Here is a 17680-nt window from a genome sequence, read left to right on the forward strand (position 1 = left end):
GTGTTTACAAGTATTATATCCAGTGTTAATTCAAGAATATCCTGCAGAGACCTCTTTAAAACAAACATATATTTTGACAACTACTTCACAAAACATGTATTTATTAATGCCCTTTATCATTACGAATATGTCTCTTTTTCACAAAACAAATAGTGTAAAGCATGGATACAACACTAGGACAAAAAGAACCTCTATGAAGGTGTCAAGGGGTTTAACATTAGTACAAAAAGGAGTCCGATACGTAGGTGTGGACAACTCTTTCTTCTCCATTGAAGAAAATCTTCACAAAACACTTGAACTATAATATTTTAAGTTATATATGATTAGAATTAGCCCTGTAATACAGGAATGTTATGACATCTCATTACTTTTTACTTAAGTGTGCATCTTTGATATCTTTCCACATCCCAGAGACCACTCTCCTTGGAATATGACTAACATAATGTAAGAGCCATACTCTGAGCAAGGGTGTCTTCCGTATGCCATGTCTAAGAAGAAAGTAAATGTCAGTCACATTCATCTGATGAGAATGGTGGTAACACTAAACAATTCATACACAATTAAAGGTATCTCTCACCACACATTGTGGCTGTCAAAATTAAATTTGGAAGTGAAAGATCTAGGGTCTTCTATTTGTATGCCCAGTAATTCCCAAGATAATGAGCAGCACACAGGAACAATAGGGGATATGGTGTTTTATTCCAGATGGACATACCAGCTTCGTGACAGGCTTGTAGGTGCCCCAGCTTTGCCTTGTGGAGGGCATGGAGGGGTGTGATTAAGAGTCTTATTGGAGTACTTGAAATCAGTCTACTAGAGTCGCTGCAAGTGAGTTTAGGTGCATTACAACGAGGGATCTTGCCTCACATTGGTTCAATACGGACTATCTGGAGAATATCCAGACGTTTACCAGTAAAGGGATTTGCAATAAAGTCCATTCAAAGCACTGATGGCGATATGTGATTAGTACTGCCCTTCTCCCTTGATATCTTGATTGTGGTGACAATGATTTGTAGTGAGACCATGGTCTAGCTTAGTTTGGTTGTGAGTTAGTAATGCCAGTAAATGTGAATTCAAAATAAAATTTGTTGCAACAGTCAGATACCTAAGCTTCCTCAATGTTAACACTTTATTTGTTATAAAAATGTAAATTCAGGAAACTGTGTTAGATAACAAATTTCTGATTGTTTTTTGCGTATTGTCTTCATGTATTGCAAAATAAACTACGAAAAATTCAAGATGGGAGGGGGAAGAACTATGTAATTCTTACGAACACTGGCAGCTAGGAAACTGGCTGAGTGATCTGGACAAGTCTGACCTAAGAGTCAATGGGTCTGCAAAATCTTTCCAAACATTCAGGAAAGGTTAAAGCTGTACCACCTCTCATTTCTGCATATCTTTATAGTAATATGGTTTAGCTGTGGGTCTTAAAATTCTCGTGCACTTCAGTGCATACAGGGCTGCAAAGTAGTCCGATGCGCACTGGGTGTATGATGATGGTACCTTGGATTATACTTAGTGCAAACTGGAAAAATTCATCTGGATTATATTTCTCAGGTGAAGATTTTGAAGCATGAGTTTCACAGTTCAGTGAAGATGCAACAATGCCAAAAAGGAAACCTGGGGTGCATAAACCAACAACAATAACATAAGAAACAGCAAAAGGAACAAAACTTGCATGTTCTGATCACAGCTGCCCCAACAGAATGTGCAAAATTTAGTTTACGACATGTTTGGGAAAAGAACCTTCTGAAGATCAGACACAGCAGGGTACCTTACCACTTACAATATTTTCAAGGAGAGTTTCATTTTACTTGTTTCAGGAAGTTGTCAAAGTTACAAATTGGGAACATCGCTTCTTAAGTTATTTCAGTAAACAATTTTTTGAAAAAGCTGCAGTCTGTACTGACATTTCCTCAGTGTGCACATCTACTGTATGCAAGTGCAGTCTCTATTAATTGTAGGAACTGATGTGTGTGATCAGCAGATGAAGCCAAATTGTACACACACAAAAACCATGAAGTGGATGCTGATGTTAAATTTATATCTTCTGTACATGGCATGTTTAGGAATCAAGCAAATAAAGTTCTGTTACAACCCACTAAGCTCAGTGGTTGTAGTATGTTAGAACAACCGAGAGGTATGGTTTGGGAGAGAGGGATGACTCATGCCAAAGCATGCGCAGATACACAGGCAAGTGTCACTGACATTATTACATCAATTACCCTCTGCCGTGCGCAACATGGTGGCTTGTCGATGGATGTATGTACACATTTTAATGTTTGGAGTAAGTTTGTTGTTGATTTTTAAATGAAAATTGTTTCAAATCTTTTATATATTCCACTTCCTTGAAAAGTATCTGTGGAACAAACATTAATGTATCTTATTTTGCAAACATCTGTTGCCTTTTTCAGTTTTGACATTCTACTTCCTTGGGGATTTGATCACTGTGGTTCTATGATGTTTGGTACAAAATGTGTATCTATCTATCCAGTCATAGCATGTGTTCACCTGCTGATTGGACGTGGCTCTTACTGTCCACATCTTTTCAGAATCTAGGGTCAACGAGGAGCAGTAGAGAATGCAGAGGGATTGGTTCCCCAGATTTCATAGTAAATTCCCTGTCCAATATACATCAGATGACACAAGAATATATATAAATATCATAACATCACATTACAATAGTTTCACCGGTGTTTACATCACCCACATCGCCATGGCCATCTCCTGGGGCCATTGTTACGGTCTGCTGAGGTGTCAACAGCCACAGTTGGTGTAGCAGATAGCATCTGATTGTTCACCTTAATGGTCAACAGCAGATTGCAGTGTAGTATATTTAATATTTTATTTCAGTTTTGAAACTAGCTACCAAATTAGAACTGACAGGCAGACTGGGCTTGAAATCAGAACCTTTGCCCAGGAAAACACTGTACCAACGGAGCTATCCAAGCAAGACTAAGAAGTTGCTCTCACAGCTTTACCTCTGCCATTACCTCTCATATTTTCCAAACTTTACAACTAATCTACCAGAACTTCTGTGAAATTTATAAAGTAAGAGGGGCACTGATGAAAGTTTAGCTGTGAAGGCAGATCATGTGTTGTGCCTGGAGAGCTTGCTCAGTAGAGCATGTTGTTGTTGTTGTGGTCTTCAGTCCTGAGACTGGTTTGATGCAGCTCTCCATGCTACTCTATCCTGTGCAAGCTGCTTCGTCTCCCAGTACCTACTGCAACCTACATCCATCTGAATCTGCTTAGTGTATTCATCTCTTGGTCTCCCCCTACGATTTTTACCCTCCACACTGCCCGCCAATACAAAATTGGTGATCCCTTGATGCCTCAGGACATGTCCTACCAACCGATCCCTTCTTCTGGTCAAATTGTGCCACAAACTTCTCTTCTCCCCAATCCTATTCAATACTTCCTCATTAGTTATGTGATCTACCAATCTAATCTTCAGAATTCTTCTGTAGCACCACATTTCGAAAGCTTCTATTCTCTTCTTGTCCAAACTATTTACCGTCCATGTTTCACTTCCATACATGGCTACACTCCATACAAATACTTTCAGAAATGACTTCCTGACACTTAAATCAATACTGGATGTTAACAAATTTCTCTTCTTCAGAAACGCTTTCCTTGCCATTGCCAGTCTACATTTTATATCCTCTCTACTTCGACCATCATCAGTTATTTTGCTCCCCAAATAGCAAAACTCCTTTACTACTTTAAGTGTCTCATTTCCTAATCTAAAACCCCCAACATCACCCGACTTAATTCGACTACATTCCATTATCCTCGTTTTGCTTTTGTTGATGTTCATCTTATATCCTCCCTTCAAGGCACCATCCATTCCATTCAACTGCTCTTCCAAGTCCTTTGCTGTCTCTGACAGAATTACAATGTCATCGGCGAACCTCAAAGTTTTTATTTCTTCTCCATGAATTTTAATACCTACTCCGAATTTTTCTTTTGTTTCCTTTACTGCTTGCTCAATATACAGATTGAATAACATCGGTGAGAGGCTACAACCCTGTCTTACTCCCTTCCCAACCGCTGCTTCCCTTTCATGCCCCTCGACTCTTATAACTGCCATCTGGTTTCTGTACAAACTGTAAATAGCCTTTCGCTCCCTGTATTTTACCCCTGCAACCTTTAGAATTTCAAAGAGAGTATTCCAGTCAACATTGTCAAAAGCTTTCTCTAAGTCTACAAATGCTAGAAACGTAGGTTTGCCTTTCCTTAATCTTTCTTCTAAGATAAGTCGTAAGGTCAGTATTGCCTCACGTGTTCCAGTATTTCTACGGAATCCAAACTGATCTTCCCCGAGGTCGGCTTCTACTAGTTTTTCCATTCGTCTGTAAAGAATTCGTGTTAGTATTTTGCGGCTGTGGCTTATTAAACTGATTGTTCGGTAATTTTCACATCTGTCAAAACCTGCTTTCTTTGGGTTTGGAATTATTATATTCTTCTTGAAGTCTGAGGGTATTTCACCTGTTTCATACATCTTGCTCACCAGATGGTAGAGTTTTGTCAGGACTGGCTCTCCCAAGGCCGTCAGTAGTTCCAATGGAATGTTGTCTACTCCGGGGGCCTTGTTTCGACTCAGGTCTTTCAGCGCTCTGTCAAACTCTTCACGCAGTATCGTATCTCCCATTTCATCTTCATCTACATCCTCTTCCATTTCCATAATATTGTCCTCAAGTACATCGCCCTTGTATAGACCCTCTATATACTCCTTCCACCTTTCTGCTTTCCCTTCTTTGCTTAGAACTGGGTTTCCATCTGAGCTCTTGATATTCATACAGGTCGTTCTCTTATCTCCAAAGGTCTCTTTAATTTTCCTGTAGGCGGTATCTATCTTACCCCTAGTGAGATAGGCCTCTACATCCTTACATTTGTCCTCTAGCCAACCCTGCTTAGCCATTTTGCACTTCCTGTCGATCTCATTTTTGAGACGTTTGTATTCCTTTTAGCCTGCTTCATTTACTGCATTTTTATATTTTCTCCTTTCATCAATTAAATTCAATATTTCTTCTGTTACCCAAGGATTTCTACTAGCCCTCGTCTTTTTACCTACTTGATCCTCTGCTGCCTTCACTACTTCATCCCTCAAAGCTACCCATTCCTCTTCTACTGTATTTCTTTCTCCCATTCTTGTCAATTGTTCCCTTATGCTCTCCATGAAACTCTGTACAACTTCTGGTTTAGTCAGTTTATCCAGGTCCCATCTCCTTAAATTCCCACCTTTTTGCAGTTTCTTCAGTTTTAATCTACAGTTCATAACCAATAGATTGTGGTCAGAGTCCACATCTGCCCCTGGAAATGTCTTACAATTTAAAACTTGGTTCCTAAATCTCTGTCTTAGCATTATATAATCTATCTGATACCTTTTAGTATCTCCAGGGTTCTTCCATGTATACAACCTTCTATCATGATTCTTAAACCAAGTGTTAGCTATGATTAAGTTGTGCTCTGTGCAAGATTCTACCAGACGGCTTCCTCTTTCATTTCTTAGCCCCAATCCATATTCACCTATTACGTTTCCTTCTCTCCCTTTTCCTACACTCGAACTCCAGTCACCCATGACTATTAAATTTTCGTCTCCCTTCACTATCTGAATAATTTCTTTTATTTCATCATACATTTCTTCAATTTCTTCGTCATCTGCAGAGCTAGTTGGCATATAAACTTGTACTACTGTAGTGGGTGTGGGCTTCGTATCTATCTTGGCCACAATAATGCGTTCACTACGCTGTTTGTAGTAGCTTACCCGCATTCCTATTTTCCTATTCATTATTAAACCTACTCCTGCATTACCCCTATTTGATTTTGTGTTTATAACCCTGTAGTCACCTGACCAGAAGTCTTGTTCCTCCTGCCACCGAACTTCACTAATTCCCACTATATCTAACTTTAACCTATCCATTTCCCTTTTTAAATTTTCTAACCTACCTGCCCGATTAAGGGATCTGACATTCCACGCTCCGATCCGTAGAACGCCAGTTTTCTTTCTCCTGATAACGACATCCTCTTGAGTATTCCCTGCCCGGAGATCCGAATGGGGGACTATTTTACCTTCGGAATATTTTACCCAAGAGGACGCCATCATCATTTAATCATACAGTAAAGCTGCATGCCCTCGGGAAAAATTACGGCTGTAGTTTCCCCTTGCTTTCAGCCGTTCGCAGTACCAGCACAGCAAGGCCGTTTTGGTTATTGTTACAAGGCCAGATCAGTCAATCATCCAGACTGTTGCCCTTGCAACTACTGAAAAGGCTGCTGCCCCTCTTCAGGAACCACACGTTTGTCTGGCCCCTCAACAGATGCCCCTCCGTTGTGGTTGTACCTACGGTACAGCTATCTGTATTGTTGAGGCACGCAAGCCTCCCCACCAACGGCAAGGTCCATGGTTCATGGGGGGTCAGTAGAGCACATGCTCACAAAAGGCAATGATTTTGGGCAGCCTTCCAGCACACAGTTCTAATCTACTAGAAAACTTCAAATCAGCTCGCACTCCAACGCAAGTTGAATATTCATTATGGCTTTGTCTATTTAGAACTTCTAGTTTGCTGTAGGAATCACATGGAAATTCCTCCAATTTGGTGAATATATTGGTGTATAGACCTAGATCATATGAATAATAGACATAGTTACAGCTGCTGACACTAGGAATGAACCCTTGCTGGTTTGCCAGCAGTCCTGGAGTTTTGTTCAGGACACTCACAGGACCAGTAGACTTGGGGTGAGAACCAACAGCTTATGTTCTACTTTCTTTTCCTTTTCGTAGGTTAGTTGATTTTGTTACCTAGTTTGATTTTTAGATTTTGTCATTCCTTGCTATTTCAAGCTTTTGAAGTATTGTAAGTAGTAAAGTGTTTAAAACTATGAAATGGTTTTCATGACGTCAACGTATCAAACATGCTGTGTACAATAGGATCTAGTTTGGGCATAAGAGGTAGTGGATTTAGTAAATGTGGTAATAAGTATATGAAATCTGTTGATTAATAAAGACTTATAACTTTTCCATTATTATTTTGCAACAGACAGTGCCAGTATAGATGTGCAAAGAAAGCTGTGAAGGCTCTTTATCTAAAATCCTTTGTACTTCTTTCTTGCTTTTTAAAGTACTATAAGAATGTGATTTTCAAACCAGACTCTGCTGAAGTGTGGTAGAAACATTTGAAATTATTGAAAAACGTGACGGGTGGCATCATTATTTTAAATAACTGTTGTGTTTAATTATATTGTGAAACCGACAAAAACACAACATTTGAAGGAGGTGGTATGGGTTAAGAATGAAACACATTAAACTCAAACCTTAGGTATATTACTGTTTTGTCAAGAATCAGATTGCAGTTCTTTCTGTTCATAGTATAAAGATGTATGATAGCGTTAGCTTTTTACTTGCATAATAATGTTCTGCATACACACAAACAAGATGTCTTGGTTATGTTGTTATTTCATCTGATACAGCATAACTTCTTGTCTCAAATAACATCATTGCAGGTCCCATGGTATATGGTGTCAGCTATTGCCCAAAGAGCAAACAAGACGTTTTGAATGATCTAGGATGTGCTGACTCCAAAAGTCTTACAGAAGAAAAAAGAGAAGATATTTTTAAAAAAATTTGCAGTGAACGGGATACAATTGGCTGGATCGTTGAAGCTATATCACCAAAAACTATCTGCAATAATATGCTTAAGAGGTAACTTTCCGCTATTCATAGTTCCAACTCCAGTACGCACTGTTATTGATGAATGATTTTGCTGCTCTTGCTGCTGTTCAATTTTTTGTGTATCGTGTGGTAACTCATACAATAAAAAAATTGATACAAGATTGTGTATGGAGACTAACAAGGTGACTTTATGGAATGGCTCTCTCACATTTTATTTATACTTACATGGTTTGAAGGTCAGTGCCCTCTCACTTTTACTATTATGAATCTCCCAGCCATAAGGCATTCTTTATTTGGTAACTGTCTTTGCTCTTGGCAGGGATCAGATGAAGGAGGGGTTTCTCTTACCACATATTAGTCCTGGGAGACCACTCAACTACTCTGATTTATAGGCCAGCACAACACAAATGCTTTTAGTCTCCTTAAATTATTTCTCAGCTCTGGCACCAATATTGCTTCCAGTGCCTTGGTTTTACCACTCCTACTTATGTCACAGTTAGGCCAAATTTCTGATTGACGTCACTAACTGCATGTGAACTCTTTCTTGGGTAAGAGTCTGATGACCTGGCTGTTTAATCCCTAAACCGGCAACCAACTACATGCGTACATTTGAAAGATCAGGGAGTGAGAGTGCACAATAACCAGAAAATAACAAATTCAGTCTTAAACAGGATGCATTCAAATGCTTTTTTCTTGGATGAAATTTTATTACTATCTAAACTGGTCTTTTAAGAGCACCAGATTCTCTTGCTCCATGTCACAAGCTTGATATTTAAGATATTATTTCAACGGCAGGAACCTATGAGAATGGGAAAATGTCCTAGGAAGCCAGTGGCATGGAAATAAGCTATTTTTGCCTTCTTAGGAATGGAAAGTAGCCTATAATTTGTCAAGTAGGGAAACCTCCTGTTTAGCTGCTTCCAGCAGAGTTAGGTTGCCAGGGGTGGAGGTTGCCAGTGATGGAGGATGTCACAGACAGAGTGATAATGTTTTGTCTGTAGTGAAAACAATGAATATAGTATTGGAATTCTCGACACTAACCTATGCATTGGTAGATGTGACACAAAGTACACAACTGTACTCTCAAGAGGTGTAGTTAAAATCCACATCCTGTGAACCTTGCCAGGGTGAGGTAGCTTGCATGCTTCAGTGACATAAACAGATGTACCTTAGGTGGAACCACAACAAGGTATCTTCACAGAAGGTAGACAAACAAATTGTTCCTGAAATGGGGCAATAGTATTTTCAGTAGTTCCAGGGGCAACACCATCAATGATTGACTGACGTGCCCTTCTAAAAATTGTCAACATGGCCATGCTGTGCTAGTATTGCAGACAACTGAAAGCATTGGGAAAACTACAGCCATTGTATTTCGCAAGGGTGTGCATCTCTAATGTGTGAATAAATCATGACATAATTTTGGGTAAAATAATTTGGAGGAAAATTAGCTCCTCATTTAGATCTTTGGACAGGTTCTACCCATGAGGACATTGTCAGGGAAAAGAACTGCAATTCGAAGATTCAGAGAATGGAATGGAATGGGATGGAATGGTAGGCTACAAAATTTAAAATGGGAAGTGGAAAGGGTGAAGTTGGAAATGGTGGGAACTATTAAAGTTCAGTGACAAGAACAACTGAACTTCCAGCCGGATGAGAACAGGGCTACAAATACAGAATTGGAGAGGGTAATGCAGGAATAGGTCTAATAATGTGTAAGAAAATAGGAATGCAGGTAATGTTGTATAAACAGCATAGTGAACACATTACCATAGTCAAGATAGCGTGGTGTGACTTGTTGTTCATTGAGAATAAAATTTTACCCTTCTTCCTCTCAAGTCAAGGTGTCTGCCTGAAAACATTGTTTACATATTATTTAAGGAGAAAACTTCCCACTGCGCACATATTTGTTTGATATCTGTGTGTGTGCGTGCGTGTATGCATGTGCACGCACGCGCATGCAGATGTGAGCGAAGGGTGGGTACAGGACATGTCCAAAGTGCAATGGTGATTGACCATCTCCAGCTGCTTTGGTGGTGGAGAGGAAGAAGCATTGCCGATAATGACAATGATCAGAAACAGCTAAAGAAAGTTTAATATGTTGACAAAAAATAGCTAATGTAGAGTAATGAAATTTTGGAAATACATTTGTCTTGGTAGCATATTTAAGAGATTAACACTGCAAGAGCACGGGTTAATGTAAATGCTAGAGATAAACCATTGAAAGTGTGAAGCTGGAGTTGTCATCTAATGATGTCCCATATGTGCTCAATTGGAGACACATCTGGTGATTGAGAAGGTCAGGATAACATGTAGACACTGTAGAGCGTGTTAGATTACAACAGTGGTATGTGGGCAAATGTTGTCCTTTTGGAAAACTCCCTGTAATGCTGTTCATGAATGGCAGCACAACAGGTCGAATCGGTAGATTGACATACAGATTTGCAGTAAGGGTGCACGGGATAACCATGAGTGAGCTCCTGCTGTCATGAAATTGCAACCCACACCTTAACTCCAGGTGTCTAGCATGCATGCAGGCAGGTTGGTTGCAGGTCCTCAGTTAGCCTCATTCTGACACACACAGCTATCACTGGCACTGAGGCAGAACCAGCTTTCATCTGAAAACACAACAGACCTCCACCCTACCCTCCAATGATCTAACGACACCACTGAAGTCACAACTCGCAGTGGTTTTGAGGTCAGTGGAATGCATGCTGCAGTGCATCTGGCTCTGGCTTGAAGCTGTCCTTGAAGTAACCAATTTGTAACAGTTCATTACCGCTGTGGTGCCAACATCTGCTCAAATTGCTACTATAGATGCAGTATGGTGCACCAGAGCCGTATGCTGAATACAATGGTCTTCCCTCTCGGTAGTGCCACTTGGCAATTCGGAGCTTGGTCTTCTTACGACTGTACAGTCTCGTGACCTCCACTGCCAGCAATTGTGTACAGTGCCAAGTCCTTCTGCAGTATCACAGAAGGAACATCCAGCTTCTTATAGCCCTGTTACATGACCTTATTCAAACTTGGCGAGATGTAGATAATGGCGTCTGTCACACATTAAAGGCATTCTTAACCAACATCAACTCACCACGCCCTCTCTCAAAGATAACTAATGCTTGCAAACCTGATTTGCATTGTCAGATTAATGCTACTAGTGCCACTCTTATGCAGCTGGCACAGAATTTGAATAGACATCATCTTTCAGACGTAGAAACACGCCTATCAACTTTCATTTATGCCTCACAATTCCTTTTTGGTTTTGCAATTGTATTTTTGCTCTCAGTATAGAAACCTCATTGTGTTCTGAGATTCGGTTCTGTTCTGTCGTAAGACTCTTTGGAGATGTTCTTATTCATGAATTAATAAGAGATCTGTTAACTTAACATTGTAGTGGTTACATCAGAGCAGCAAAATACAGAAGAGTTATTTAAATAGTTCTGTCTTTTCATAGCTTGGATAGTTCGAAGCTCTTTTCCAGCCCTTGACCCTCTGCAGACTGTGAATAAGTTGCACAGCAAGCTTTTGTGGCACTGCATAGCAGGTCCACTACTTTAAGAAACTTCAAGGCGGCACAGTATAAGCAAATAATTAAGGTAAGAAGTATTAGGGATAACATCAAGGTGACAGATCGAAAGAGGTAACACATTTTCTTGGCTCAGTCTAGCTACAGAATAGTGATGTTACATTCCATTTTGGTGATCATGAGAGAAGCAAAAAGCAACCTGAGTAAACAGGCAAGAAGATATAGGCGAGTTTTAGTGTCGTCAGATATAATCAAAATATTTAAGAAATAATCCTTTTTATCTGGTAAAAACTGAAGACATTTGGGTTGTTATAAGGAATAAAATACAAGGGTATAGTTGACTATAGCAACATGGTCAGATGTATACATGCATGTGAATAAAAAGTTTTGGCATGTGACTCAAGAAGCAGTACACAGACAACAAGGAAGAATTCAGAGTGCTAATTTAGAGGCTATGAGTTCAGCAACAGCAGCTTCCAATGATATCTCAGCAGTGGCCAGTTTACAAGACTACATTGCAGCTTTGATTTGCAGTGCAATGGTTGGTCAGATGGCCACACCACTATTGCATAGCAGCTTATCTCTGTAACAGAACCCGTGTAAAACACATAAGCAGTGCAGTTCAGTTTGCTATGTGCCCGATTAGGTGAGCTGTAAACAGCCACATTCTAACAGTTTTTTTTTATATATAATGTCAGTCACCACACACAAGATGGAAGAACAATGATCCTTATGAAAGAGCAAGCAGAATAGCCAAAACGTTAGAGCTAGTTGATTAATACCCTTGGACAAACATCAGAGAAGGTATGTACAAAAGTAGATAAAATTTCTAAAATAGAAGAAACTGTAACAAATTTGCCAAACAAGATACAGTCCAAACAAAATAAACAGAGTAACCTTGTAAGAAATAAAATGAACAGTTTAAAGAGGTACACGATGAACCTAAGATGTTAAATACTCAAATCTCAGGTATGTGAGGTCGGTAAACACGTTAGAACAAAGTTAAGACTTTTTTTTACCAGTTTGGAGGAGCACCTACAGGAATTGATTGAACTGAAAGTACAAAGGATGTCTAATCTGTTAACGCTACACCTAATTCCTTAGGTGATGCTCTAGAAAACAAAATAGATTTCTGCATCATAACAGATATATTAGAGTAGGAGAGTATCATAAACCCACATATGAATATGTCAATGAGCAACTGATTTTTGATTTCACTAAATGTTTAGAATGAAGACTTACTAGTAATGATATTCATGTGTGTATCAGATTTAAGCTGTGTGGTAATAGGAGTGTAAATGCCAATGAGCATCTAAATGAAGCTTTAAGATATGGACATAGTTCTTAAATAAACTAATATCGGGTGAGAGAAATATGCTTCTTAGAAACTAGATGTTCCTTGCCAAGCATTGCTGTGGCTCAGTCTGGTTAAATGGAAAAGAAAGAAAATAGAAAGAACACATTTCTAATATGTCTATCTTCGTTCTCCTCCCCCCTCCCCCTTCCTATGTTCATCTCCTCTTGCCCCCTCTCTCTGTCCATTTCCTACTTTCTGCTTTCTATATCCATCTCCTCTTCCCCCTCTCTCTGACCTTGAGCTGTCTTTATTGTTATTGCAAGTTCATATTCTGGAGTACTACTGTGATCATAATCCAGTAAGCCATAAATACAACTTTCCTACTTCGTAACATTTCACTGTTATATATTTCATATACGTGTTATTAGGGGCATAAGTGTGGATGTTGTGGTCATTGGTACCTTAATATGTACCCACTTCAGTGTGTTACTCACTCCCCTCAGCAGCTAACAGTCTTCCCACAATCGTGTCACATAATTGTTTTCTGCGCAGTTGTAACTGCACTACTAACTGGACTACACCTGTCAGTATAGACATCCTTGTGTCCACACGTAAATGCCAGACCTGCTGCCAGGGGAAAATAAGAATTAATGGCTCACACTTGCCACATGTTTTTGGAGATACTAACCAACCTAAAAACATACTACTGCTAATAGCTATAACTGTTAGTCTGCAAATCAAGTAGATGCTGAAGTAATGTTCAGTACACTGTCCTCAGTCACTAATAAAGATATCTGCACTTCTATTTATACACTGATCATCCAGAGCATAACAACTACCTACCTAATAGCTGGTATGTCCACCTGCTGCTGGCTCTTGACACTCTTCGCCATGTTGGATCTGTCACTGCCCTGCTCTAACCCACCACCATGTACACACTCTCTCTTCTTCTGGACTTTTCTTTACAGGGTGACACTGAAATATGAGATCATGACGACTACTTTGAACTCTTTAAGTTTCACTTCTCCACATTTTAAGTTCTTCGTCTCTCATGATGACAGATCTCCTTAATTACAACTCAAAATAGTCTAAACCTTCAACACAGTATGACACGTGTGAGCCATGAACCATATATCAGAAAGTGATTCATTTATTTTGGGTCCCCATTGACATCGTTGGTGGCCCTCTTACTCCCAGCTGTCCATGACACTGCCAACTCAAGAGTGTCAAAGCATATCTATATCCTTGGGTAGTAAGTGAGTGGTGCTGATGACTTTCTGCTGCTCTTGTTCTTACTGCTCACACACACACACACACACACACACACACTGTACAAACTCAGACTGGGGCACATAGCCTCTGCTCCTTTTATCTACACTACTTGACATATATCAGCAACCACAATCATCTTTAGCTGGTATTGGATATTTCATAAAATACCCTGTTACACTGCAACCTTTCCTGCGTGCACGCAATAATTCGGTTGGCAAGGATATCTCAGCTACTGTAACTGGTCCTTGATATCCAGGATACTGACACAGATGCGAATTATGGCATGGGGATCTTGCTGGCCAGTAGCTCAAAATGACGTATACAGTTCAGAGATACATGCCATCAGTGAATTAGCATTGACCTATTGATAAATGGCACCACAGTACTGTCACACAAGGATACCACAGATGACAAATGATGTCTGTTACTATTGTGTCATTGGAGTTTCCTCTGTCACTACAAGCTGTGTCATGAAGTCATACCCGATGGCTCCCCACACCAAGATGCAGGACAGTGCCACTCCAAAACATTAGTAGAATGGGACCTCTCCCTAGGTTTCTGCTATACTTGCCAACAATGGTGATCTGAGATAGAGCAGAGCATGGACTCATTGATGAATGAGGGAATCCATTACTCATTCTTGAATGGCAAGCGCAGACGTGAAGGTGTTAAGACGTGCTTGGTGCACAATACTATGATTATCTCTTGTAGTGGTTGAATGAAATATTGACAAGTATGCCTGCCCTCACATATGTGTGCAACCGAGCATCGGGCCACTGTCACATCAGAATGCCACACCAATCTGGATACTGCCAGCTGACCATAAGGACACCCACAGTGAGCCCGTTTCAGACTCTGAAGTTTCTGATAACGCTGTCTTGGACAAGTAGGCAGCATTTCTGTGCCCTTCAGTGGTCATTCAGCATCTGACACTTCTTGCCGCGTATGCATCATACCAGGCCTGGCAACAACACAAAATGTACTGTAGTAACTGTTCTACCTCTTATAGAGAATTGCAGATCTATTCATTTACTTGCCAATGGTAGCTACCTTTAGGTAGTTACATTGACGTGACCATGTCTTCTGGATGCTTCATTTGTTTTGTCAGGCAGTGTTGATTAGATAATGGTGACAGATTTCGAAACCAGATTTTAAACTGTTTCCAGGGGCAGATATGAACTGACCCTAATTGCTACTGTGTTGTGCTGAACACAGTACAACAAAGAAACACAAAGTGGATAAATAATGATCACACACTTTTACTTTTCCTCTGAGCGGAGGATGTTGGGACTGGAAGCTTGCAATTGGCTCTTAGGATGTTGGTTGGTGAGACAAGCCCCACCTGCAGAGCTAGATTTTTTAGTCCATTTATTGCTTTTGCTACTTCATCTGGAGTATACTTATTTTATATTTATTGGACTGGGTTTTCTCATTTATGTTTGATTTTATCATATTATCTGCAACACTAGTGAAAAAATTGTTAAACATGTTATCTACTTCTAAGGGATTTGTTACTTTTTCATTTTCTTGTGATAGCGTTATATTTTTATGATGCTCTGTTTTCACAAGTTTTTTGTTTTGTGATATTCCAGTTAGTTTTATTTGTTGAATTATATTTGTGCTTCTCATTTACATTTTAACTTCTTATTACTTTTCTTAGTATTTTGAAATATTTTTATAGCATATGTAATTTAGGTGAGGCATTATTTAAGTTGCACATTTTATGCGGTAGTCTCTTCGTCTGGCATGAAACCTGTTTTCTGCTTGTGATCCAACTGTTTATTATAGAACTGCACCTAATGATTAGTTTCTTGTAGAAACATGATTTGAAACTATTAGGTTAAAATATCAATGAAGGTGTTAATTTTTCCTTTTTATCGTTAAGTTTATGAACTTGTGACCATTTTTCTTTGGTTAATTAGGTGTTGAAGTACTCTGCTATCCTGACTGTAGCATTTGACAGCTGTAGAAAGCTATTCTACAAAGTACCACATAATATAGGACACAGAGAATATTAACAGCTGATTGAATAGTGAAAGCAGTGTGTTGTAGAATACACTCTCATAGAAGCAGAGGTGGGGAAAAATCAGAGTGACTGGCTGGAACTGAGCAACAGCAAACTACATTCAGAGACATAAACAGGCAGTTAGTATTGTACATTCTCCCATCCCCTGAGTTTGCATACAGGGATGGTAGAGAAGCCTAAACTGGGTGTTTTGGATAGAGAACCAATAGTTGGAAACACATATTTCAGGTATTACCAGGTTTTCAGTGAGTAGCACATCTACAGCCCATCAAAAAACTGCTTATATTTCAGAATATCACTTTCACATTGGTGGAATTATTTTGAAAAATAATGTGCGGTTAACTGTGAAATGGCCATGGCTTAGCTTACTGTCATTAACTGATCATTAATGGTTTTCAAACATAAAATATTGCTCATTACAGGGACACACACATGTATTTAGTGTTCAGGACAGGATGTAATGCCCATAAAGCTGATTGAATATACAGAGGAAAATTTCAATACAGGAGTCATTGTGAACGTAAGAAATATATCACCTCAGTTAGAGATTTACTTGAAACTGAGTTCTTCAACCCTCAGAAATCTGCCCAAGGTTCTTGATAAAGGTTTAGCATGTGGGGGACTGCGCCTATTTGTCATCACCAGTATCATCCAAATTAATGGGTAAGTGAAGGACCTGGTCAGAAATGAGTGACAGAAGTGGGAGCTCCATGTTATAAAATATTTACAAAAAATAGCATTTTTGGCAGGGGCTCAGATGAGCCATGAGCCATTTCTGGTAGGCAGCAGTTGGTACAGCAGACAGAATACAGAGTGGTAATCAGGGTTGTGGGGTCGAGTCGCTGTCTGGAAACTTTTTTATTTTCAGTTTTTGTGTTACAATATAAATATAAATGAATAGGCAAAGAAAAATTTGGGATTGCTCATAACTTTGCAAGAATGGATTTTAAGTAATTTGTATAAGACTTTGTATTCCTTTAGCTTCATTTTGACCTTCAGGCAACCCTTGACAACTGCATGAGAACAATAGGTTCTCAGTGTAGGTGAAATAGGCCCATTGGCCGTTGGGGACAATACTAGCTGTGGCCATAGAGCTCATTAGCTTGCTAGCTCTTGACTGAGTAACGTGATAGAATATTGTTTTTTAACAGAAAATTTAGAATAACTATGTAATTGTAAAAATGCCGTATTTATTTTACAATGAAAATCACACCAGCATGTAAATCGCCATCAGACCAACTAGCATAGTAAGGACTGGAGATGAACAATTGGTGAAGGTGGTAAGTGTCAGGTACTTGGAAAGTGTAATAGAGAAAAATGGAAGAAATGAGAAAGAGATCAGTGAATGTAGCAGACATGCAGAAGCATTCCTATGAAGTGTTAAGAGCCTGGTTTTGAATAAAGATGCCCCAGAAAAAAGCAATGAAGTGGTGTATAGGCATTACTACATCACAGTTCTGACCTATGCGTCTGAAACATGGGCAATGAAGAAAATAGATGTAAGCAGATTATAGGCATTTGAAATGAAGTTCCTCAGAAGTAGAACAGAAGGAACAAGGAGAGATAGGTTGAGGAATGAAAGGTTAAGGGAATTAGTGAAAGCGGAACCCCTACAGAATGGGATAGAAACATCAAGGTTTAGATGGTATGGGCACTTAAAGAAAATGGAAAAAAGAGGATTCCCAACAAGATATATGAAATGAAGAGGTAAGGAAATGATAAACAGGAAGACCAAGGGATGCAGGGCTGAAAAGTGTGGAGGAGTTGGATGGGAATGCTTATGTTCCAGAAAGATCCAGCTTGTTCCTGGGAACTGTTAAAGATGATGTGTAAATTGTCAGCTGTAAAATAATGTGTTTAATGTTATAGACAAAGATCTCATGTATG

General features: G+C 39.4%; 1 protein-coding gene across 2 annotated transcripts in view; it reads left to right on the top strand.

Annotated features, from left to right (window-relative positions):
- The window catches only part of LOC124734776 (ribonuclease H2 subunit A), a 48417-nt gene that overhangs the window by 9655 nt on the left and 21082 nt on the right, over window positions 1-17680 (top strand). For both annotated transcript variants that reach the window (XM_047248573.1, XM_047248560.1), the window contains exon 2: window positions 7507-7705. In XM_047248573.1, coding sequence (XP_047104529.1) covers window positions 7507-7705 — 199 coding nt within the window. The remainder of the gene's footprint in view (window positions 1-7506; window positions 7706-17680) is intronic.

Source organism: Schistocerca piceifrons, chromosome 1 (genome assembly GCF_021461385.2).
Source record: "Schistocerca piceifrons isolate TAMUIC-IGC-003096 chromosome 1, iqSchPice1.1, whole genome shotgun sequence".
In the NCBI taxonomy this organism is placed as follows: Eukaryota; Metazoa; Arthropoda; class Insecta; order Orthoptera; family Acrididae; genus Schistocerca; species Schistocerca piceifrons.